We start from the raw sequence: 24,750 nt of genomic DNA on the forward strand, positions 1-24,750 counted from the left end.
CGATGTCCGCTTCACACTCGTTGACATCCGTCTCTCGTGGTTGCGTCGTCTTCTATTCGAGAACGGCTATGATGCTATACCGCACACACTATTGACATGCGTCTTTTGATTCATGAGTGACTGAGGCAAACACTTTCCTTCTTCATAAAATGGAAAATAAGTGTGTAAATGAACTGATGTGCAGCCGGCCGTAACGCACCGCTCATCCGGAGCCCGTCCCAAAAGGGCAAGAGTTCAGCCAACAGACCCACTCCGGAACCCCGCGCACATCGAACCCATGACTGCCTTAGGTGAGCATAACGTTCCATCTCACCTCATCCAACTTCACCCACCATCGTCAACCACATCTCACGATGCGTGGCAGTGGAAATGAAGCACTCACCATGTCTCCGCGCCTCAAGCCAAAGCCGACATTGCCTGCTGTCAGCGGTGATCAGCGTCCCCGCGTCAGATGAGCCACTCCCCAGCCCAGTGGCCTGATTTCTACCACAAGTCTAGAACATCGATCACTTTGGTGCCAGCGGACGCATGGTGTTCATGAATATATCAAGCCTTCAGATCTTGGCTTCTGATTCATTTTGTCCTTCTCAAAGGTGTGAGTTACTCTACACCATTTCACCATTCACAACCCCGTTCCCACAAAGCCGCCAGCCAAACGCCCAAAGTCACATGGCGAAGCAATCCCAACCCCAACACCACGCTATACCCAAGCAACCAAAAACAAGAAACAAAAGAAATCCCATCCCATCCCATTCTCAACATCTCCTCATCCCCACGTCATCCCATCATCCTTATCCTCCTGATGCTGATCCGCCATCCTCTCCTCCTCCGCGCCCAGCATCCCGATATCCTTCCACCGCAGCGGGTTCTGCTCCCACCCCCACTCGATCCGGAAGTCCACCCCGCGCGCGTCCAGGTACCACGCAACAAGGCACTCGATCGAGCACGGCGCCGGGCGCGGACAGTCGCTCGCCAGCGGGCCCGACGGCATGTCCTCGCACCCGGAGAAGTCCCGCAGCGCCGGCCGGTCCGGGTTCGACGCTAGATCCACCATCTGCGCGAACCGGTCGTACATATACAGCCACTGCTGCATCGACGCCGCGTTGCCGTACGCGATCTGGTCAGTCGGGCCTATTTCCCACGTGTTAGTCCAGCACTTCACAGTCTCAAGTGAGATAATCAAGACAGAGACTTACCAACACCCACGCTGCCCTTCATCCTCGCGCAGTAAAAGTAATGCTCCCCCTTTGGATGCGGCAACACCAACGCATCCCCCAGCTCCTCCAGACTCTTGAACCCAGGCCGCGCCCAAAACGACGTGTCCGGCCGGATCCGCATCACCGTGTCGTGCGTGAACCCGTTCGCCACAGTCCACGCCCACCACCGCTGCGCCGCCAACGACACCGTCCTCAGCTGGTTGTTCAGCCGCCTCAACCTATCCCCGCACGGGAGCAGCATCGCCGCCTCGCCGCCGGGATACTCCACCTCCGCCTCAGCAACAGGCACCACATCCACCGACCGCAGATGCGTCCCGTAACACGCCCGCAGCTCCGCCTCGATGCTCTCCTTCGTGCGCCCGTGCACATCCACGTCCGCGGGCTCGTACAGCATGTACGCGAACACATCGATCTTGGTAAAGGACGGGTGCCCGTCGACGAGGTGCTCCATGTGCGTCTTGCAGGTAACGTGGTTCGTGCGGTACAGCCCCGCGACGATGACGGCCAGGCTGCGGCTCTTCTCGCGGTGGTCCGGCGGGATGCGCAAGTCGCACGCCCCCGCGAGGGTGAGCTTCCCGTCGTTGGAGAGCTCTAGGCTGCCGCGGGCGCCGCCCTTCTTGACGAGAGCACCTCCTTCTGGCGCTGCTTGGTTCTTGCACATCGTGAGAAGATCGCTGTGCCAGACCGTCACCCACGTGTTCTTCAGCATCGCATGCACAACCATCCGCACATGCCCGCCCTTCTTCTCCACAGTAACGGTGCGGCCGCCCGAATGCTTGTCGCCCGTGTCGGTCCACCACAGCGCGTGCGCTGAGCCGTCGAGGTCGTTGTGCGACAGGACAAGATCCCCGTCGGGCTGCAGGACGAGCGAGTACCGCCCGTTGGGCGAGGTGAACACGGGGCTGCCGGCCGAGAGGAGCACGCCGTTCTCGTCCGGCGTGAGTATCGAAGCCAGAACTCCGGAATCCGTGTCGCTGGTCGTTTCTGACGAAGGCCCTCCTCCTCCTCCTCCGTCTGGTATGGGCGTAGTACTAGACCCTGACGCCGCAGGGCGATGTAAGCCGGGCACGCGCAGCCCGGATGTCGCAACATGCCAGTCGGGCTGTAGCACCAGCGCCGCCGACACGAGGAACATGATCAGGGCGGCGATGATGATTCTCGACCGGCGCGAGGCGCCAGCCGAGCGGAGGTGCGCCCAGCCAGATTGGTTCACTATCATCGCGTCGGTGTTAGTCGGTCCCATGATCGGACGTCGTCTCTTTTCCCCTCCCTCCTTGCTGTGTCTTCCTCTTTCTCCGTTTCCTTTTCTCACGCACTCGCTGTGTCTCGTTTGTGTTCCTCTCCCCCCGAAGCTCGTGGTGTGGGAAAGAAAGCCTCTCCGGCGAGAGAAGGGGGTTACAACAGAAAAGAAAGAGCTCTTAGATCCCAACGTGATGAAAGAAAGTAAAGATGACGGGGGAGACTGACTTTCTAAACGTGAGAACAGACCTGCGTATGCTGCCCTTACACACACACACACACACACACACAAACAGAAACGATCGGAAAGATCAACAGGCGAATGTGTTCGAGCGAACACCCCGCGTCTATATCAGATGACGCTCCAACAAGCAGCCGTTGAGCTCTGACCTCCCTCCCTCCTTTTCCCTCTTTCCTCTGCAACTTACGCGTAACTAACTTGCAGTGTCAATAAACAATCCACTTTTTCGCCGAACCAAAGGGGGCGGAGAGAGTGTGCGAAAATAGACTTTGTGTTTTGTTGCGACGACTCGTAAGCTCCCCTACCCCGGAGCAACCGTCGCACGTCAGGGTTCGCAGGTCGGCCGTGTGGGAGGGCACCTAAGCGGAGGATGGGGGGGGGGGGGGGGTCGTTCAGGCGGAGACTTTTCCTGGATGTCTCTTTTGGTTTTCTTAGTGATCGATCGGGCTCGACGGGCGCCTCAGGACGATCGTTCCGGGCCAATCCTTGGTCGGGATCGAGGTAAAGTTGAGTAAAGTAGAGTCAAAGGGCTCTGCGGATAGACATGAGATGAAGACTGCTGGATTCTGAGACGCGGCGGCAGGGGAGGCTCTTGTGTATGGAAGGTCTTGGCGCGCCGGACAGCCCGGCGTTTGTCCTCTACAGCAAGAAAGGCAAAAGATTTTTTAGACTCCAGCAGGATGAAATGATTTGTCGCCGCTGGTGTAGGGATGGCAGGACTAGACGGGAAATTACACAGATAGCGACGGAGAGAAGGGTTGTTAGATGAGCTGCTTGAGCCTCTAATCAAAGCCTGCCAGCGCAACCATGCAGCAATTAAGAGGAATAAACCCTTTTATTATAGGACGACAGGCAGCTAATCAGATAACCAAAGGCCAATACCAAGAAAAATCCCAAGACCCGACGAGGTCCATCTCGGGCAACGGATGTTCGCATCAGGATGCACAGAGTATTTTGGTCTTCGGTCTCTGTACGAGCAGTCGGACCAATCGGGCGGGTGCCTTTTGCCTGGTGCCTCTGCCGCCTGGGCGGTGACGCACCATTTGTACGGTCTCCTCGGGAAGTTCCTTGGGTCTGGGTTGACCCTTGGCCCCCAATCACGATAGTCCAGCAAAGACAGATTGCTGACGGACGGGGCTTTCGTCGCCCGGCTGCTTAGCGCCAACGAACGCACACGCGGCACGGGAGGGCTTGGTAGTGAGAATCTTGACGCGTGCCGAGGCGGCGGCCCACCGTCCGGTCCGCACGGGAATTGCAACGATACGAAGAGACACTTTGGGTTCTTAGTCTGGTGTCGTGAGATGACAAACTGGACAAGTGCGGTGCAGTGCGACCAAATTCCGGCGCGGCGGTTGAGTGCGTTCTGTTGTAACTTGTGGGACGGGACGAGATAGGAGTCTTGATCCCTGCCAGATGCGCATCCTCGACGGCCTCCTGTCAAACCTTTCTGTCGAATTTGAACGTAACCGTTTCTAATTGCACAGCCTTCAAGTCTTGGCCGGAAAGTCACTGACGCGACAGCGATGAGTCTGCTTGGCAGGGCGCACAAGCAACTGAGAAAAGAGAAAGTAATCAACTGAACCATACAAGACAACCAAACTCTCTTCCTAAGCCGCCGTCTCTGAATGACTCTCTTTCCGTCCGAGCGAAACAGGGCTTGCTAGGCATAGTCTAAGGTTGTATCGAGTTCCCAGAGTTCTGGCCAGCAAAAGTGTTAGGCGCCCACCGGCCAGTGCCACCCACGAAAGCAGCATGACGCTGTCGATATGCCCGTGCGGCTCATACCTTGGACAGGCCGAGATTTTCCGCACACCAGGCCTAACCGCGCCGGAGAGAGAGGACCGAAAATGGGCTAGCTGAGATTACGACGCAAATTGATAGTGTATGATAAGGTATATTAGCTATTTCTTCTCACTGAAAATCGAGTGCTCATATCCAAGCTGAGCAGATGAAAGGGGATCGTCTTCGCCGTCTGAACATAAACCAGGGCCAAGACATCTGTCTCGGCATCCAACTGTCGTCGAATGCCCCTGCATTAAAACCGTAACTCTTGTCGAAACAACCCCTTCAACCCCTGGATTCGTCACTCAACAGCGACAGCACTCTCTTAAGCAAACTGCCCCGCGGAAGCAGCAACCTGTCTCTTTCGTGCGGCGTTGATGGCCTTGAGCTTCGCAGTGCCCAGACCAGCAACACCGTCCTCCTGGGCGTCGCCCAACCAAGGCTTCTTCGAATCGCCCAACATGCTGCCAGCGAGGAAGTATGCGATTTGGCCGAGGATGATGAGCACAAAAGCAATGGGGTACATCCAGTGGATGGTGTAGCCGAAGACGTTGACGCCGATGATGATACCCCAGAAGTTGCCCGTGAGCAGCGAGATGTTGTAAAAGGCTGCACTGGCCATGCGCAACAGCACAGGCACCAAGCTGTAGAACAGGCAGAGGGCCAGAGTGTAGCCGACCAGGTATCCGGCAGCGGCGCCGTCCCACGTCGCCTCTTGGAAGGACTGGCGATCGAAAATGGCAGCTTGCACGCCGTTGATGCACATTCCCCACATGCCCATGAAAGCGAGAACCTCATAGACGGGACGCTTGCTGACAAACCATTCCTCAGTGACGTTGGTGACACCGTAAAGCGTGGCCCCCAGCAGGGCAAAGAGGTCACCCTTCAGCAGATCGACACCAGGACCGCCGTTGGAACCGGTGATGTGGTCAGAGGCCAGAAGGACACCGCATCCGCCAATGGCGACAATGATACCAAGGATCTGGAAGATCTTGTAGCGCACCTTCAAGAGGGTGAAGGAGAGGATGATCACGATGACAATGGCCCAGAAGTTGAGCAGCTGGGCCGACAAGATGTTGGTGTAGCGGTAGGCCAGAACCGTGAAGTAGTTGCCCTCAACATCAAGGAACGAGAGGATGAAGTACTTCCAGCCGTCCTTAAGCAGAATCTTGGCCCATCTCTTGACTCCATAGTGCCAGATGGTAATGGGGAAGTAGATGAGGAAGAGGAGGATGTAGTTGAAGACAGTCTGGAAGGCCGGGATTGAAACACCGTTGGTGGAAAGGAGGTTAGTGAAGGTGTTCGTCGAGGTGATGCACAAGGCGAGGATCTGGCCAATGACAAGGACGATCCAGAAGTCGACGGTGGTGAAGTAGCTCCACCAGTGGACTTTTTGCGCTTCGATGTTCTGCAGACCCTGGTTGACCAGCTCAGACTCGTCGATGCCACCGGTGATCTGCGTCGTCGTCACCGGGGAGTGGTCGAGGTTCTTGGGGGTATCCTCGGCGGCCATCGTGGGCAATGGCTCGTAGGCGTGTCTCTCTCGTTGAGGATCGGAGGTTCTGGTGGTGGTGAAAGGCAATCGCGAGAGCGGTAGCGACAGTACGGACTGGATTCGTGAGGCAACGCCTGGCATACAACCTGGCGATGCGGTCAGCCGCCGTCGCACACAATGCGCGAGGGTACTATCTCATTCGGTCGACATACCTACGTACAAGCTCGATCAAGCGATGTCGTCGCGCGACAATCTCAGTCTCCAATTGAGATGTATTGTCGCGATAAGTGGTGATTAACGTGAATATCACTGCTATTCGGTCTTTCTCGTCCCCTATCAGCAAGCGCAAAGACTCAAAGTCGCCTGCTGGTGATTCTATCTTGCGATAGAACGGCACATAGACCGATGCGCCGGGAAGTGGTAGTTGAAGAAGTCGGCCGAGATGGCGCGCAACATATGATGGTCGTCCAAGAGCTTGGAGCTGGTGGTGTTGAGAGCAGACTACAGGAGACAGCGATGGCCTGTCTTCCTTTGGGCAGCGCGTGACGAAACTGGTCGCAATCGAGACCGGCGCAAAACTCTCAGTCGCAGGAGGAGGGGGACCAGAGGTGGTGAGAGGTGAGGCTAGACGGCGACGGGAGGAATTTATCGAGGTGACATCCCAGCATCAGTCAACAAAAAAGAAAGGGAAAAAAACTTTCAGGTGCTAGGGGAGTTTGCGCTATCCATTATCGCTAACTGCAAGGTATCGCGCCAGTGACAGGGTGGGAGGTGGGGAGCTTCTTCAGTTGCCACGAGGGTTGGGTGGTCTGCATGTGACGTTCCGCACGCCTGACTGGCCAGCCACTGTGAACTGGCCCGGACCAACACACCGCAACCGGCCCTGGAAGGCGGAACCGGCCGACTCCCCCTCCTCCAGTGGACGGTGCGCCGGCGAACCTGCCTTTCAGAGACCAACATCCCCGTCCATCACCCAGTCCGCCGCGTTCTGGCTCGCTCGAGGAGGGGCACCTGGTCCGTGTTAGTGCTCTTTTGGCAGGCGTTAAGGTCCGATGGTGGGGGCCGCGGGGTCCTGAATCCTTCCTTGCATCCCTTGCGAATCCTCCCGACCTCCAGTATCCCGACGGCGCGGCGTGATCCAACATGGCGTCGGAAGCTGAAAAGTCGAAAGTCAACCATCAGGTTGGGTCGGTCTTGATTGGCTGAAATTCTAAGATTTCCCGCGTGGATGGCCCAGGTTGGGTAATGTGGCTGCTATAGCTGCACACACGCCAAGACCTCGACTAAGCTTGTCGAAGGTCCGGAGCATACGCAATAAGTGAAAAACCTCATTATGAAATTTTGATATAAACTGTCTCACTTTATGCATGTTGCTAGGCTGAGCGATGCTTTATAAACCAAACTCGTCTTTGGTTTGGATTTCGAGGACCTGTTCACACGTGGTTCCTCACTCACTGCATGCGAAACCATCAGAGAAAGACAATCGCATCGAATTTTTTTGCTTAACGCTTGAGGAACAGAGAAAATAACCGAAGTGCAAGGTACGATACATGCAGACAGCAAACAGTTGACCAAAAAGCGATAGTCATACGCGGCCACTCCAACAAATCGTTTCCAACGTCATAGATCATCCAAAGAAAGATGCCATGGACTCCTGCTATCAGAATGGCATATGCGGAAATCTTCAAAGCCCGGGCTACCAATCCGTTAGGACAACGCAGCCAATCATCCACGGCTAGTCCAACGAGAATGCTTATTTGACCGGAAGAAGCATGCGCGAGGATAATAAAAATATAGATCGAGCCCCAGCTGTCAAACATGTATTTCGGGAAGCTTTCCCAGGAGCTTTCGCCTTCTTGAAGTGATCCTGTCGTGTACCAGAAAACGAAGAAAGTGTGTATCACGATGGTACCGAAGCTCGTGGCCAAGTAGTAGTTTGCCCACGTTGTGTCTTGATAATAGTTCAAGGACAACAGGCTGGGCAGATCTTTCGGGTTATTTCTTACGAACGTAGTTAGAATATTGAGATGCGGTTTGTAAAGGGCGTGATGATACCTTGGACTTTTCAGCAGCACCCTCGTAGATTTCAAGGTCTCCGGTTCGGCTGTCGACTTGGGTGTTTTCTGGCTCAGCAATCCCGGGTTGTAGCTCTGGATTCTTTCTTCTGTGGTTATCATTGTTAGGGGTATAGATGGCCTCCGATCTGAACCGAGCTTCTTCTTTGAGGCGAAAATGCCAAGTATTGTGACGAGAGGTGCGATCAGAAGAATAAGCGGGAGCACCTGACCAAATTGCCACGCCATTGTACTTTGTTCGCTGCCGTAAAGTTTGTTCTCATCCACTAAAGCTATCCTGATATTTGATGTTCCTTGTAGTAGAAACACTATCAGCCAGTAAAGCTATTGTATCCCCTGAAGTGTTAGCCGTGCAATTGAAAACGTGATATCCATACGAAATGGAGCTTCTTACTTCTCCGAGTACAGAGTTGAATAGATGAACGTGAAGTTTGACGAGGATCGAGATTGCCAGCAATGGCCTCACAAAGATTTCGGACCACAGAATCTAAGCAAAATCAGGAAAGCCTGTCCGGACGAAGACCTGGTCCAGTCGCGTCAAGATATTCTGCATGAGAAGCTCGAGAGGACGACTGATCCACCTATTGACGGCTGCGGATAGATAATTTGATAACTTGACCGTTCGTGAAATGAAACCTGCGAGGAGCAGTGCAAGTGTGAAGACCATCCCCTGGTAGGCATGTGTTGTCTCGAGAATAGGGGAGCATAATGGAGTCGAATCTGTCAAGTCATTTTGCTGCGCGTTGATACATCTGTCGTAGTCCATTTGATACAGCTCCCTTCCGCATGTAGCGCTAAAGAAGCAGATGGCAGGAGAATGTCTCCTCGCAGCGCTAGGCTGGTCTCGACCATAACCCGAGAAGAGCTCCCAGTTGAAGAAGCGCGTTGGAATCATAGCCGCGATAAGCATGATGAGAAGGGTAAACATGAGAATCATTCTTATCAGTCTTTCCAGTGGGTTGTTTTGAAAATGCCGCCTGAGCATAGTCAGTCCTGAGAGGTGGGTGATGCTCGAGAACCAAGCTAGATTCACGATCAGGAGCCAGTGATGAGCGGAGAGACTTTGGTTGAGACACAGGTATCCTCCTGTAAGTATGCTGATACCTGTGATACTTTGGATGTCGCACATACTTGCGATACACTATGATGCATCAGTTCTCACTTCATTTCAAAGAGCTCGGCATCAAATGGAGAACTTGCTTGAGTTAAACACTGCTGGAAACGAGCGAGTAGAGCTCCGCCAGAGTCTGGTAAAAGAATCTTCCATCCCGATAATGCATGCCTTGTGACCCTTCTGACAAAGCCCAAGAACAGAGTGTCTATGGGGTTTGGCTTCCACTCGTGTGATGCTGTTCGGCCGCTATCGCTTTCTCTGGGCGAACAGGGTCGATTTGAAGCGCGAAGCTCTGCTTCGGCAACGTTTCCACTCGGCGGTGGGATACTTGGATCGAACGTCAAAAAGTAGTGGACTACTAGGAGAATGACGACAAGATATCCCGTTCCGATGAACCCTATGACGACCTGGGAGGTATGTCAGATATCGATTGCATCATGTAGTATATAGACCGAGTGCAACAACCAAGTGGTGTAGTTGAAGCAATACTCACTCCATTGCCGGCTATGTCGCTGTTGGGCTGAAGTGCCCTGTCCTTCCAACAATCGTCTCGTGAACAGCCTCGCGTAGTCATTTCTGATGGCTGACTGATGAAATGCAATGGAAAAGCATAACAGATACCTAAATATTGACATGCTATGTGAGAGGATGTTGGGTTCTTATGGACCATGTTAGAGGATAGCCGCGTGTAACGATGTAGTCTAGTACGTGTGTCGCTCATTGAAGCACAAGCGTGTACATGTGTACAAAACGGTCACATTCCTGGTGTTCGAGGCGACATTGCTTACTCCCTATTGTTTGATTGGATGGTACCCGACAACTCATTTCTCGGCCCTGCCCCTCTCGAACACAATGTAATGTTGAGGCTCTTTTGTCTGTGGATTATGGGCATGAGTCTTGCCATCCGGGCGGATAACTTATGCTGACTGGGCGGGAAGCTATCAATATTGGGTCTGCTTGTAATAGTTTCATTGTCCCTGTCCATAGTATATCTTTTTTCGTTCGGTTTAATGCTCATTGGCATTATCATTATCCTCTCCCATCTCAGTCTCAGCATATGACGGCCACCCAAATTTTGTAGTCATTTTTGGAGATATTTAATGACCGCCATACGTAACAAATGTATCGTTGCGTAAGGCAGTACAATCTAGTAGCCGGCCCTATTTTCAGTCACCCGACCACGAGTTGAGAAGCACAGCATTTGGTTTTGACTTGGGCTCTAGTCACTTCCATGCGCAATCAGAGACTCGCTCAAGACACATATTCTTCAACAGAATCCAATAAGGCTTTTCATTTGACGGACTACCTTCGTCTCAACCAATCTCTGCCGGTCCCTTGGCTGACCTGCCAGAACATCCAAGCCGTACGAGAGGGCAGCTCACGACACCCTCGTAAGCTATCTCACTACCCCAGCCACCAGAATAAGCTGGAAAAGTTATGGATAGTTCGCTTTCAGGTTCGTTCCAAAGGTTTTGGGGTCTATCTATCATGAGCTTCCATTTGTGTTTACGATAACGATCAATCCTGGGACACATCTCGTATAACATGACAACGAAGATGGAAACGATGAAAACCATGACGGCGAGAATAAAGATAGCAGCTGTATTCAACACATCAAGTCCGATAGTAGAGCCGACCTCCCTTGAGGCCAGTGGTTCGCACCTCTCTGGTAACCATGCCCATCTACAACAGGGCTGGTGGGTCAACCTTGAAGTCTTTGCCATCTGATAAGCCCAGGCCATCTACGTTTGCAAGTATGGAAATATTGATAGACCAAATTTGGCATAATAAATACATAAGAACGTACATCGTGACAACACCAGCGACTCAAAAACTCACGAGACCCTCAACTTCCACCTCTCAGTACAGGGTTCTGAGAACCGCCCAAGATGGCAAACTCCACGCACAGTCTGATCGCACCGCATCCTTTGCTGCGTGTTTCAGCCCCTCCATCGTCATCATCATTCTCCTCCCCCTCCTCGTCCTCATCGTCGACAATTTCAACATCTTCACACGATGAAGAAGAAAATGACAATCGTCACGAGAGATTAGAGCAATGCGACGTCATCCTTAACAGCTCCTCGTCAGACATCCCTGCTGAGGCAAAAGCTCTCGCCGTTCTCAAGGCCTTTCGCGAGCACCTTCCAGATGACGGTCTGGAGAACTTTGTAGACGATATTCTCGCTTGCGCCAAGCTAGGCGGCATACCCTGTATGCAACAGCTCGGCGACCACCTGCTCACAGCCATTCTCATTCCATGTAAGTTAGATGAACCACCTCCCGACCTGTCTAAGTTTAAGGAGATCGCTGTTTTGTCCAACTCAGTTAAACTCCTAAGCCTCGGACCGCCCTCTCTAAAACACAGACACGACCTCCTCGGTTCCGTGTCTCAACACGCCAACGGGATCAAGCACCTAAGCGAAATCACTTTCGCCCGCGATGGCCGCCGCTGTGTCTACACCGGCAATATCGATATCCACCACGTACAAGATGGGCCCGAGCCCGAGACCGGACCAGTAGCTTACACTGCGTCCCGCCATATACTGCCTTACGGGCTAAAAGACCACGCCGAGGACACGCTCCCAGAAACCGAGGCGAAAAGAGCGATCTGGTGGTCGATACACCGGTACTTCCCCGCCTTGGCCGTCAAGATCGACGGTTCGAGTATCGACCAGCCGGCTAACGTGCTCACCCTGAACGAGAGCGTGTCCTCCGACTTTGGAGAGTGTCACTTGGCGTTTAAACCACTTCCGACGGTATATCCACCTTCTCTTCATCCACGAACCATCCGATCCAGATGTTGACCTCTATAATTGCAGGAGAACGAGTACGAAGTCGTCGTTCTGGGGCGCATATCGTCGGGCTACCCATTCAATACCGGTTACCATATAACCAAGATGGTCCTCTCAGCCCACAACACGCTCGACCTCCCAGATCGCGATTTCTTAGACATGCAACACCGCATGGCGAGGATGTTGAGCGAGACCGATATTGTAGAAGAGATTGAGAGCCGGCGGGGTCGGCGGGACACTGAAAATACATGCGTTGGGTCTCCGATGGATGTAGCTCACATCTTTTCGGTGATGCTGACTTGTTTGACCAATTTGTAAAAAGATTCCAGACTATAAGCTCATGAGGCGCCAACATCTGGAGGCGGCTCTGCATATACAAGATGGGCATCACAGACGCCCTCGCGGTGAACGGGCCCCGACCGCGTATGAATCAGTCGCATACTGCCATTTCATCCCGACTGCGTACGGGTCGAACACCGCTATAGATCACATGAGAAACGAAAAGGCACAAAAGACCATGACTTGGAAATCAAGTCTTTCCCATAGTCCACAAGTCCCCAAAGAGGTGTGTGTGCGTGTAACGGCAGTTTAAGCTTCCACAGCCCCAGGGATCCCAAGCCTCAGCCATCCACCCCACCTCCAGCCCACCACCAATTGACGCAAACCCGTTGATAAGAAAGGAAGGTTGAAGTACAAAGGCAAACCGGACGGATGTCGTCAGCAGCGGGAAACTTCGTCCGTCATCTTGGCATCGGCCGGCACCTGCTGCGCCATCAAGGCTTGAAAGAGAAAAGGTTGTGAGTTTGCCTCCCGCGCCCGCATTGATTCAGTTCCCTTTACCCCTCTCCCGAAGTAAATCCCCGAGTGGCTGCAGAGGCCGCCTACACAATCGGCATGCAAAAGTTGTCCCTCTTGTCACAAGTCGATCAAAAAGAAGGAAGGGCTGCTGGTTCTTGATTTGTTCAATTAAATATACACCTCCTGTTTCCTGACAAGGTGCTGATGCCATGGCAACAGAACAGGTCGTGATCATGACGAAACTTTTTTGGTGTTTCCTGTCCAATTCGCATTAAGTCTAGAACGTTCAATTGTAGAAATCATCCAACACATCCCAAGTCTTGTTGCGCTAGAAACGAAAACCCCCTTTCCCAATCCAATTTGGACATTCCTTCAACACACGCTGAAGGCGCTTAGAGGGCGGCGACGATACCGAACAGAGCGGCAACGGCAACACCGCCAACGGCAGCAGTAGCCTGGCCGGCGGCGCCGGTGGCAGAGGCAGTAGCGCTGGCACCGGTGCCGGTGGCGGAGGCAGAGGGAGTGCGGCTGCCGGAGAGGGTGGTGCTGGAAGCAGTTGCGTTGCGGGAGGCGGAAGCGGCAACGGAGGCAGCAGAGGAAGCGACGGAGGCAGCGGAAGACGCAACAGAGGCGGCGGAGGTGATGGCAGCGGAGGCAGAGGCGCTGACGGAGGCGGCGGCAGAAGAGAGAGCGCTGGCAGCGGAGGACGCGGCGGAGGCGGCAGAGCCGGTAGGCTTGGTGGAGCCGCTGGCGGTGGCCAGGAACTTCTGGCAAGCGGCGGCGGCAGCGGCCTGGGCCTTACCCAGGTCGGCGGAGCTGCAGGCGGAGAGCAGGCAGGGAGCGGCGACGGGGACGAGGGCCTCCTGCTTGTCGGAGGCGCACTGGCAGGCGGTGTCGGTCAGAGCGCAGCCAACCTTGGGGATGGCATCGCGAAGGCAGGGGATCTATGGCAAAGTTGTTAGCCGGGTTGTTGTTTAGATGGTTGTTGGGAAAAGCAACGTACGGCGCAGTCAGGCTGTCCGGAGAAGTCCTGGGCGGCAACGAGGCCGGCAGCGAGGAGGGCGAGAGAGAACTTCATTTTGTTTGATGTTGTAAGACGTGACAGTCGAAAGGCGAGATTCGGCAGGTACGATGACGAAGTTGTAGAGACGGACGGTCGACGTTGGGATTAGGGTGCTTGACGTGAAGAAGAGCCCAGAGAAGTCGAGGAACGGGAAGGGGGTGATAAATATGCGCTTCCACCTCTCAAGCCACCACTTTCACGTACGGAGAACCCCTGCCGAGACCTGCCCATCTCCAAGGACTAAGACCAGGAGGGCTCGCTGGTCCAATTCCCAATTCTGCTGGGCTCGCAAAGCTTATCCCAGGTATGCGCGCCGACAGCCCGCGCCGTCATTGGGGGAAGTGGATGGTGGAGAGGGTGTGCAAGGTAGCTCGTCACGCTTGTTTGGTTTAGCCAGGCGTTAGCTTTGCATTTCTGCTGGGGTCGTCACCAGCGGCACCACAGAGCTACCGAGCTAGACCTGGACGACTCGCGGTTCAACTGGTCCAGCCGGGGTGGTGGCCAGGAACATGCAACCTTGATTCTGGGTTGCCGACCAAAACGAGACGGGCAACTGGGGAAAAAACTTCCACGCAGCACATTAGGGTGACATCCAATTGACTCGACGAGTCGACAGGCTCCTTGAGGCACTTGGCTGATGGAACGCCACAGAAGTGTTTTCCTCCTTCTCGAGTCGCAAATAAAGAAGGCCGCGCTTCATATGTCATGTCTTGGGTATCGTTTAGAGCTGATCTGCAGGTCCCAGACAGGACGGACGGCTTGCTCGTCGGGAGGAACAAATAACAACGGGCAATTGGCATCGGCCGTGCGGTATGATTGGATGACAGGTGCTCAGGGAACGTGCCAGCAGCTCAACGGACGCGTTGAAGAGGCTTGGTGGTGGCTTGCAGCTGTGCTGAGACACCCGTATCGACGCCTCACTCGAGCTAGGTGCTAGTACAAGTAAGTAATCTTTGCCACACCCCAGCGGAAAATTACGTACGGATTGAACGTGCCGTCGCAGAGCGTGATTTGATTTCAGGTGTCCTCGCCGAGTCGCGGCGCCATCACGGTAGCAGCGGTTGCTGAGAGGTGGGAGATGGAGACGGAGATGCTCTGACTGCCGGCCGGGTTGGCATGACATGGCGCGTTGGAGGTGACAAGGGTGGCGGCACTGTCCACCTCAATGAGAAGGAGGAGGGAAGAGCTGCACCGAGCGCCGACCTGTTCAAGAAGGAAGAAAGGGACCCACGACTAAACATCTGATTGAACCAATTTAAACAAAGTTTCGCGTTCGAGGTAATGACTTCCTTGTCAAACAAGAAGCAACAGCAATCTGCTCTGCAGCGCCGACCACCGGACAACCCGGCCTACCAGATGGAGACTTTAATCATACACTGAAAAGGTTAAAAAAACAAAAACATTGAACCTTGGGAACCGCCTTATCATTCGGGTGTTTTTCCTCTCTGTTGTCTCACACAGCCTGAGGCGGAAGAAATCTTCAGCTGATACTCTTACTCAATTGAATGTTGACCAAGGCCAGGAGAAACCCGATTTCTATGAATAACACCACCACCCGTCAACATCACCTGTGACCCAAGAGTCTCTTTCACCCCAGGAATTGTTCCTGCATCGCTCTGCCGATCGCTGCTGCGCGCATTCTCCACCCGACACGAGCTCTGATCCTCGCCCGTTGGCTGGGAACTGCCACCCTGCAGGCGGGCGCCGCCTGTGTGTGCCTGGGCCCTTGGGAGACCTTGTCACCTTGCGGCTCCCCGCAACAAACACAACCATCCCCGACATGACAGACGTCCCCCCCGGCATGGACGCCCTTTTCTCCGTCTCCGTCCTCACTGCAATTTCAGCGAGCCAGACCCGAAGCTCCACAAATCGCTTGCGCTCTCACATGTGCGGGCGTGGTTGCGTTGGTTGGCTGGATCCAGTTTCTTCTACAACGTTCCCCGGGAGCTTTCGGGCCTTCGTCTCCGGGAGAAGCTCATGAACCAGACAAACTCATGAGTTGTGAAGCTGTAGGACTTAGGCCACCAGAGGTGATATCACGAGCATGATCAATGCCGCTTCTGAAGATTAATTGATTTAGAAGCAAACAAGAAGCCATAGCGTATCTCAACAAAGTCCTTATCCCTCTTCCACATTTCAGTCTCTCTCCACGCTTCCCATGGACCCATCGCGCAAGCTCACCCGTTCGCAGGCGCAATTCCGTACTTCTGCCATCCATTATCGACTGACCTTTGGAGATTAGTTCTTAAGAATTGACGTAAAACTTGACGGTAGGTTTGCGCTCTTAAGTCGTGGATGCGAGCAATGATGAAAATGCTTGTAGGGTCCCTGTTGAACAGCACTGAATGCTTGAGTGCCTGTGAGTGCTAGAATTGGAATTTCTCAAAGAAGATGACAGTGCAAACTGCTCACCAAATTTATTATTTAACCACTGCTCACGAAGGCGAGAGGTCTCACTTGCTTAAAGCATATAGCTTTTCTCATCTTTATAAGTGCTATACCTTCGCCTAGAGAAGACACTAACCCTGCTTTAAGCAGTTTCAAACGAATCGGACTGTGTAGAGAAGCTTCGGCGAGTTAATCGTTTGAAAAACAGCTAGATCTATGCACTGGGACACTTCTTATTATTATCGTCCTTGTCGTCGTCCTTGTCGTCGTCGTTGCCGTCGTCCTTGTCGTCGTTGCCGTCGTCCTCCTCCTCGTCATCATCCTTATTGTCCTCATTATAATTGTTGTATCTATTCTCTTCACATATATTATAAGTAATTTGTGAAGCAAAATCTAAACTACCAAGGATCTAAACTTATATCAAATAATTAAGTTGCATGCTGAGAAGGGCTTTTCAGCCTTAGAGAGTGATAAGAGAAAAACAGAAGACTTGATATTTGCGTAAGGTGAAAGTGCAGCTGCTGAGTCGACGAACTCGTCTCCTCTCGTTGTCGTTGATGCGTTACATCCCCCTCTCGGAGAACGCGTCAGGCATTCATACTTGCAATCTTCTTCCTTCTTTCGTAAATTTGCAGAGGACGTAGAAGACACGCTTGTCTGTCGACTTCCCTTTCTACTACGTAAGGTTGTGAATTTTTGCTAGCCAAACTCAACATAATCGATTATCCACGGGCCTTTCAGTATCGGGAGCACTCGTGACTGAGCCGGCATTTACATGCGAAGCACATGCCCCAACCTCATAATGGAATGGATCACGTCCGACTTCAGCCGTTGGTTGTCAGATTCCGTTGATACTTGCAACGCGGATTGAGCTTCCTGGGTCGAAGAGAAGAAACGAGTGAAGCTCAATTTCGGGGGCTTGACTATGACGGGTGGCTCATGAGGTGGCAAACGTATGGTTTCGAGCATAGCACGTATCGCATAGATATTCAAACGCAGTCCGGAGTGGCGCTTGAACGGGGCGAAATGTTTTCTACTGTTGAAGCCCCACGACAAACTACTGTCAATTAGTCAACTGTAGGGTTCAGACAATCTGACAACACATCAAAGCATATTCTATGCCGCTTTCTAAAGACCAATCAATTCAGAAGTGAAAGTCTATCTCAACAAGGTATTTGTCCATCTCCAACATTCATGTGCACTCTCCAAGAGACACAGCCAGACCAATCCATAGCCAACTCCTTTCCTATGCACCCGCCCGCAATCTCATTCTTCCGCAGGTGTGACTTCATAGCCTTCATTTCTAAGTTCGAGTCTGCCTGCGCTAATATAGCGCCAAGCGTCGATGTGGAACCTGACTCTGGTGATCGCGCGCAGATGGTAGACACGAGCGATCACGTAAATATCCTTGGGGACAGCCTTCGAGTACTTGAGTGCCTGCGAGAGTCAGCGCCAAAAGCCTTGAATCAACTAAGACGCAAGGTACTTACCAAATCCATTTGATGCTGGCTCATATGGAATGGCTCACTGTTTCCAAGGACCGTCCCCTTTACCTCTATGTGGTATGTGATGTGCTTATCTCCCCAATCTTGAGCAGGAGAAGGAAGACCCATGACAGGAAGCATGCGGCCCTCCTCGTCCATATACTTGAAATCTGCTGTCTTTGACTCATCGCCCTCGAAGTCTGAATAGCCCTTCTCGACTCGCAATTTGCTTGTCCAATGTAGGTTTGGGTCCCAGTCCGAAATCCGCTTCTTGAAATACTCATTCATCTACAACATCGTCAGCTTCCATCAACTCTCATCGTCTAGGAGTACTGATTTACCCAAGCTTCTCCAAGTACACCAACTTCCTTGAAGCGGTCTCGATCAGTACTGTTATGTCCATTGGGCCTTGATGAGAAAGCAGACGGAGTCCGGCCAATCACTTTGACAGACTGAAGAACCTTCTTTGCCGCTGTTGATGTCGCCGGCGAAACAGTGGCGACATTGACCGTTCTCGACTGAGTGTTGGTCTCCTCAGGAGTCTCCTCAGACCAAGGACACCGGATGCCAACCTCTTCCAGCAGATCTCCCATCTCGCTGAGCTTCGCGCCCAGGATGTCGCGAAGCTGCGTGACATGCTCTGGCTTGGTGATTTGATATTGGTCGATGAAGAGCTTCGAAAGCTCCCGACTGACCCGTCTATCCTGGTTATCGAACGGATCGCGCAGGACATACACGTCAATGAAGCCATCCGTCTGCTCGATGAGAATTTTACCGTCTTCAGATAAACCATGGATCTGTCCAACTTTCCTACGAACCACAATGCTCGAGACTTGCGAAAGTCGATACACTGGAGCATTCTCGCTCGTAGAACCGTCCGTGTTGTTTCCAAGCCTATTGAATGATCAGTATCGCGAAGAAATAGCATCCCAATTTTGAGGATGGACGTACAAGGATGCGAATTTTGCTCTCCTTTGAAGAGATTGAGACCAATCGTTGATTAACACAGCTGGGCCTATAGTACTGCTCGACTCCTTCACCGCTGTGCTCAATAGAAGGCAGTCGATATCAAGCCATTTGATCAAAGGGAGAAGTTCGTCAATCTCTTTCAGAACATCAAAGTCGAGAAGCTCGACTCGTCCCAGAAAGGAGCTCCTCAATCCACTTTGATCTGCAATGTACCAATCATCTGCGAGCGACCGAAGTATGACAACCGATTGCTGGTCCGAGGAATGAGTATCCGAGATAACCGGAAAGATACTCAGGTTTCTGATTCTTTCTCGCAGTCCGGCATCGTTTTCTGCATCAGCTGGTTTCTGCTGTTGAAGATACTCACTGAGAAGGAGAATCACGCTCTTCAGTGCTTCTGTATCTTCAGATTGACCTGAATGTTTGAAGGCTTCCAGCTCTTGGATTACCTCACGCATCCCAGCATCTCTGATTCCCAGTCGACCTTGGAAGAGACCGTCACAATCAGGATGTACCTCGCAAAGTGCTCGAGTACGTTTGAATACAGCAGGACTCTTCCATACACAATCTTTTGGCGTTACCCATCCTTGGTCTGGATGGAAAACCAGACATCTTGATTCGAAAGATTCCCTGACGTCGTTAGCTGGCGCAATCTGGGACAAGAAAAGTTCTTACACGGTTGAATTCAACATCATTGATCTGTTCTTGGCCAGATACTCGTAAATGGGCTGGATCTTCTCCAAGGCGTTCTCTAGAGATGTGATGCGGCGCAGCACTTCTAGCTCGCGGATGCGTGCCTGGTCTTTGGCCTCCACAATAACCGAGAAGTTCGACAAAAAGCACCACTTGTCGTTGTTTGGCTCGGAAATGTCTGCAAAATTGATGTGAGGGCACGCTTCGAGGAGCGAACTTGACGGTATAGCGGTCTCCTGCAGCTCGCGGACTTTCCCATCTCGGCAAGGCACAAGCAGCTTTTTGGCCGCTGGTATCAAAGTACGTTGATTGGCGGCGTAGTGCGCCCAATCGTCCCTCATCAGCAAGACTAGATCCATCACGGCATGCTTGATTAGCCACTTCCGTTCTCTTGTTAATCTGTCTTCGTTAGAATCCCGGTGGTAAAAGGTGAGCCTTGGCCTTGTTGCCAGCTGACACAAGTCTTTCCCTGTTAGCCACTGATGAAAGGGGTCTGTCTTCGCCGAGGTTTCCGTCTCGCCACTTTCGGGTTCTGTGGCAATTGCAGCGACCTTGGCGCCAGAGTTTTGTTGAGTCTGCTTGAGTTGTTCAAAGTAATCATGATGAATGACTTTGATACCAGCATCAGGAATATGCTGATATTTTTTGATGATTTGCGACGACTTATCGGGGCCGATTAGAAAGATGTCTGAAGCACGTGTGACTTCTTCACATGAAGTCACCAGCCAAATGCGACTCCAGGAGGTGACTCCTCTGGTCTGTTTCCAGTTCAGGAACAAATAAACAGCCTCTTCGATGAGGCTGGTTCTGTCTGCTTCCCGTGGCTTCTGCTCTCGATGCAGTCCAAGAATTTTGTAGCAAATTTTGGCGGCATCAATGCTCTTGATTTCTAATTCTCGGAAAAGACGAGCACGGTGTGTATTCTCGTTTGCCATCGGGTCAACAAATTGAAGCCCGAGACTGGAGGGCGCAGTCCATGCATCGTTTGCAGACACAGAATACAGGTTCTCGGAGGACGCCGGGACAAATTCTCCATAAAGTGTCGGTATTATTGGCAGCGACCGCAACTTTCTCCTGTATGAGTAGACTTTGACCAAAATCTGTGCCGTTCGCTCATGCCATTCGTAGGATTTCTCTCCCATCTCAGAGGTAGAGGTCTGTCTTTCAGTAACCCACTGAATGAAATGTTTCACGAACATCTCGTCGTTCATCATCGAAACCCCAAGGCGTCGAAGACTACTTGTGAGGCACGTGACGTCATGTGAAAGGTTCGAAAGCAAGATGCCATTCAGAACAAAAGTCGAGAAGAGGCTCGCCTTCCAATCGGTACTCTTTTGGGATGAAGATTAGGTCTGCAGGTTTTCGGGTATGCCCCAATCTGTTGCGAAGGATTGGATGGCGTCGGAGGTGAGGAGTGAGCTGGTCGTCAAGTCTTTTCCAGAATGGGTCGTAGGAAACGTTGTATTCCAAGTAGCGTAGCAACGAGTAACGAAGACATCCCTCAATCTTGTTGAAACGATCAACTGCCTGCAGAAAGGCTGCCGGAATGGCATCTCTTAGCTTATTATTCCAGGCATTTCCCGCTGAAAGACCCTCGCTGCTAGCAAGTAGAATAAAATCTCCCTGGATCAAGAACTGAAAGAATGTCAATTGTAAGTAGAAGATAGTGGTCCAGATCATCTTACAGGGAATCCATGGCAAGCGACAGCTAGAAACGAGAAGACATGCTGTGGATGGAATTCCGGCTGGCCGTACTTGTTCAGGGGAAACGCAAGCGTAATTTCCGATGCGGATATACCTGCTCGCTTCTCCTCGCTTGGCATGTCGTTCACCATCGTTCGGGTGATGAGAAACTTCTTGTTGCGAAATGATTCGCCTTGCTTCTGGCAGTCAATGGTCTTGGTCTCACCTTGAAGCTTCTCCTCATGCTCGTTGTGCATCGCCAAGTAAACTGTGGTTTCCTGCCCCTTGTTCATGGAAATGGATCTCAAGCGACGCAGAAAAAGCAGTATCTCAGGCTTGATCTTGGTGAGCTCTTTAGAGATCTTGTCGTATTGCTCTATTCCCTTGAGAAGCAGTGTCATCCGTGTCGCTGAGCGATCGTGCTCGTGGTGCTTTGACGCTGGGAAATCGGCTGGCAAAGGTAGCAGTGTTCCGACCAAACCATTGCGTTTGTCCAGCTTGAAGCTGTAGAAGCCGCTCTTGATGTACACTACATCGGCAACTTTGAAGACAGCCTTGAAGCCAATACCCTTCTCGCCGATGTAGCCTGTACGTACGTCCTTCTCGTTCTTCTTCGTGCTACTCGCGATTCTGCAGAGAGCGTCAATCTGATGGACTATGAAGCCCACTTCGTTGCATCCGGTCTGAAAAGTGCAGTCGCCATCATTCTTGTCCAGTCTCATACCGAAGCTGGGTATGGTGCTTGCGCCGTATGCGTTGTCGTCTGCATTCTGGATCAGCTCAAGGATGAAGTGCATATCTTTGTTGTACAGCTGCTCGGACAGAACTGTCAAAGATCCGTCGAGTTGGTCAATCTCAAAATCATCGCTTTGGTTGTTCGCGTCTGTGCCGGTCTGCTGTCTCAGTAGCTCCCGTTGCTTCAGGCGTTCTCGTGGCTCAAGCAGCTTCCGAAGTTGGGCGTCGGCTTGTGCTCGATTCTCAGGCCGGGCTTTCCATCCAGGAAGGACTGCTGTAGTGACTTCTCCGTCCATTTTTCAGCAAATGATTTGGATGTTTCAGGATCGGTTGGCCATGGGGGTTGGGTTGGAAAGAGTGACCGTAAGGTAACTTGGGCAAAACACTAGCCAGAGAAGTAGGTGGAGCGGTCTGAAGAGGAAAGATCCGGGAAAAGGGACGCGAGGATTCGGGCAGGCGGGAAAAGAGGAAAAGGTAAGGGCAGGGTGGGAAAATGGGAGCCATAGGTCGCGGGTGGGAAGGTGAGGTCGAGAGGATGCGCGTGAGGGAAGAAAGCAAAATCGAAAGCAGACGACTGATCAAAAGTGAGAAACGCTAACCAGACCTGCAAGGAAAGCAGTCTTTGACGGCAAGTGCTTGTAGTAGAGCCCGCCTTCCTTTATTGCAAGTGAATGAAAGATTGTTTCTATAGCACAGTGAAAATGGCATCGATCGGAAACGGCCTTCAACCTACACCACTCCGATCTCACACGTTCTTATTCTCCATCTTCGCCTTCCTCACATCCTCCTCAATCACCAAACCCGCGAACAAGATAAAACGTAGAATGATTCCAATGCAAATGGTTCCCCCAACAACCTTGATCAATGCAGCAACCACCCAGGCCGTGCCCTTCATGCCCTCTAGCTCCCGAATCTGGGCATCCTTGCTCTCCGCGAGCTTCAAGTACGACTTCAAGTTGTTTTCACACTTCCTCTCAAAATCGCGCTTGGCTTTCTCATGGTTCCTATTTGCCTCAGTCTCAAGCTGCTCTTGGAAACGAACATTCCGCTGCTGCCATCGCTCCATGGTTTTGTTGTTCTCCGTCAGCCGCTCGCTCATCTTCTCGTACCGCATCTGCGCGATGCGTCTCTCCGAGTCGGACTATTCCAGCTTCACGGACAGTCGTCTGTTCGCATTGTCGGCTTTTTGAAGCCTCTCTACCAGGTTTCTGTTTTGGGCCTGGGCGGTGTCGACTTCGTTGCGGAGCTTTTGGATGAGGGTCGAGATGGGGCTGTCAGCCGCCTCGCGGGGTGCTGTTGTTGCGAGAGCTCTGACGATTGCCGAGGGACCCCAAAGAGGAGGGTGGAAGATTGATGCAGGGAGGCGAGTAATGACCAGGCCGCTCTGTTCGCGCAATCTAGATGTAAGAGGGCTTCTGGCCATGAGGCTGAAGAGCCTACAGGCGATGCCGCAGGATTGCAACGACATGGTTTCTGATTTTTTTTCGATATAGGACGGTTCTTCGATGGAGTTGAAAATGAAAGAGGATTTGGAAACCAAAAATTTCAGGTTCTTTGTAAATCCACTGCGAAGTCAAAAGTTGGCGCCAGAAAACAAGCTTGATGTCCAACATGGATGGAAACTTCACACCTTTTATGGTTATGGACGGCACCAACGGGGCAAACTGCAGAGCTCCAACGATGTCAGAGATCCAACGCCATGTCTTGAATTGGATTTTATCTTCGTAATGATCAACAAACACTTGCAGTGGTAGATATCTCACGACTTTTGAATTAACACAAGACAACACGCCACCACACTTCATCACGTTCTGAAGTCAAGACCCGCCAACCACACAAAATCACCCACTCTCAGATCAAAACAAAACCCTCAAAATGCTTCGAGTCGTCACCGACGTCGTCATCAGGGGCTCTGGGCACAAAATTCCTACTCCCAAGTTTCCCTTGCGCCGGGCCACTTACTTTCACACAACTCCTGCGCCTCAACCTCGGCCCAGGCACCACAAACCTGGACAGAATTCCGCGAAGTCCAACTTAAAAACAGACAGAAATGTCTTGTACGCCATGAACATCAAACAACGCTGGGGTTGGGGGGCTCTAGACGGCGCCATTTTCGTCGTGGGCTTATTCGGAGGTTACCACCTGACGACATTTTGCCTTGAAAAGATTATCAAAAACGGTCAGCCACGAAACAACCATAAATCGGATTACGCTTGTATGGGAGAGGCGATGAAAGAGGACAAGAGCAACAAAAAATCGAACGCGAGTTCCTGCGGACGGAATACTGACTCCTCCGGCCCTTGCCGATCGGGATGCCAGGGAGAGTCGTATGTTGGCTCGGCCTACCCTCACGGTGTCAATAGGTGGATCTAGGCGCTCTATGATGGAGAGTTTCGGAGGGACGGAGACGACCGGAGGCGTGGGACGCCTTTGGCATAGGTCCATACGCTGCGAATAATACAGAAACTTTCTATTGTGTTGTCTCCGATATTTCCCTACCATTTGCTCTGCTCGACCTCGAAGGAAAGAAATAAAAACAAGAAACTGTTGCCACCGGACCTCGTATGGTAAATGACAAAGCTGTGTATCTGGTGAGCTTCACGCTTTCTTCTCACTACCTAAGGCATGATTATGATCTTGAAATTGCCACGGCATTCATCCCCATTCGAGGCACAGTGATCAGAACCACACCAGTATACACCCGGATTAAAGCTCCAAATCAAGAGTCATGTTTCGAAACCTTTTTCGCGGCTCCCAACGCGCCCTCACCGCCCTTGCCCGGCCAAGCGCATCGCGCCAAACACCAACGTTCTATCGAGAGGCATCGATCCGGCAATCACAACAAAGTCAACCATTATACGCAGCCTTCAGACTACTTGCTAGCTCCAGAAAACATTCCTACCAAAGCAAAGTCACTGTCAACAATGATGCCGACGTCAACAGGGGGGACGGAGCCAACAATGAGGGCGACAGCACCACCCA

At 52.2% G+C, this 24,750-nt stretch overlaps 6 protein-coding genes across 6 annotated transcripts; all 6 read right to left on the reverse strand.

Moving 5' to 3' along the window:
• Positions 1–766: 766 nt before the first annotated feature.
• Positions 767–2,436, reverse strand: COL26b_004130 (uncharacterized protein; the record flags this gene model as incomplete). The annotated part of the gene is made up of 2 exons (XM_053177011.1): positions 767–1,131; positions 1,197–2,436. The coding sequence occupies 2 exons, from the start codon at positions 2,434–2,436 to the stop codon at positions 767–769; spliced, it is 1,605 nt and encodes a 534-aa protein (XP_053039080.1).
• Positions 2,437–4,804: 2,368 nt separating this feature from the next.
• Positions 4,805–5,992, reverse strand: COL26b_004131 (uncharacterized protein; the record flags this gene model as incomplete). The annotated part of the gene is made up of 1 exon (XM_053177012.1): positions 4,805–5,992. One exon carries the CDS (start codon positions 5,990–5,992, stop codon positions 4,805–4,807), a length of 1,188 nt encoding a protein of 395 aa, XP_053039081.1.
• Positions 5,993–13,145: 7,153 nt separating this feature from the next.
• COL26b_004132 (uncharacterized protein) lies at positions 13,146–13,831 on the reverse strand (the record flags this gene model as incomplete). Its single annotated transcript, XM_053177013.1, has 2 exons — positions 13,146–13,697; positions 13,757–13,831. 2 exons carry the CDS (start codon positions 13,829–13,831, stop codon positions 13,146–13,148), a joined length of 627 nt encoding a protein of 208 aa, XP_053039082.1.
• Positions 13,832–17,470: 3,639 nt separating this feature from the next.
• COL26b_004133 (uncharacterized protein) lies at positions 17,471–19,115 on the reverse strand (the record flags this gene model as incomplete). Its single annotated transcript, XM_053177014.1, has 4 exons — positions 17,471–17,641; positions 17,695–17,976; positions 18,054–18,582; positions 18,640–19,115. 4 exons carry the CDS (start codon positions 19,113–19,115, stop codon positions 17,471–17,473), a joined length of 1,458 nt encoding a protein of 485 aa, XP_053039083.1.
• Positions 19,116–19,328: 213 nt separating this feature from the next.
• On the reverse strand, positions 19,329–22,064 carry COL26b_004134 (uncharacterized protein; the record flags this gene model as incomplete). Its single annotated transcript, XM_053177015.1, has 2 exons — positions 19,329–19,960; positions 21,149–22,064. 2 exons carry the CDS (start codon positions 22,062–22,064, stop codon positions 19,329–19,331), a joined length of 1,548 nt encoding a protein of 515 aa, XP_053039084.1.
• A 449-nt stretch (positions 22,065–22,513) lies between these two features.
• On the reverse strand, positions 22,514–23,236 carry COL26b_004135 (uncharacterized protein; the record flags this gene model as incomplete). Its single annotated transcript, XM_053177016.1, has 2 exons — positions 22,514–22,909; positions 22,970–23,236. The coding sequence occupies 2 exons, from the start codon at positions 23,234–23,236 to the stop codon at positions 22,514–22,516; spliced, it is 663 nt and encodes a 220-aa protein (XP_053039085.1).
• Positions 23,237–24,750: the final 1,514 nt, after the last annotated feature.

The sequence above is a fragment of the Colletotrichum chrysophilum genome, assembly GCF_026319265.1.
Source record: "Colletotrichum chrysophilum strain AFK26 chromosome Unknown scaffold_24, whole genome shotgun sequence".
Taxonomy (NCBI): Eukaryota; Fungi; Ascomycota; class Sordariomycetes; order Glomerellales; family Glomerellaceae; genus Colletotrichum; species Colletotrichum chrysophilum.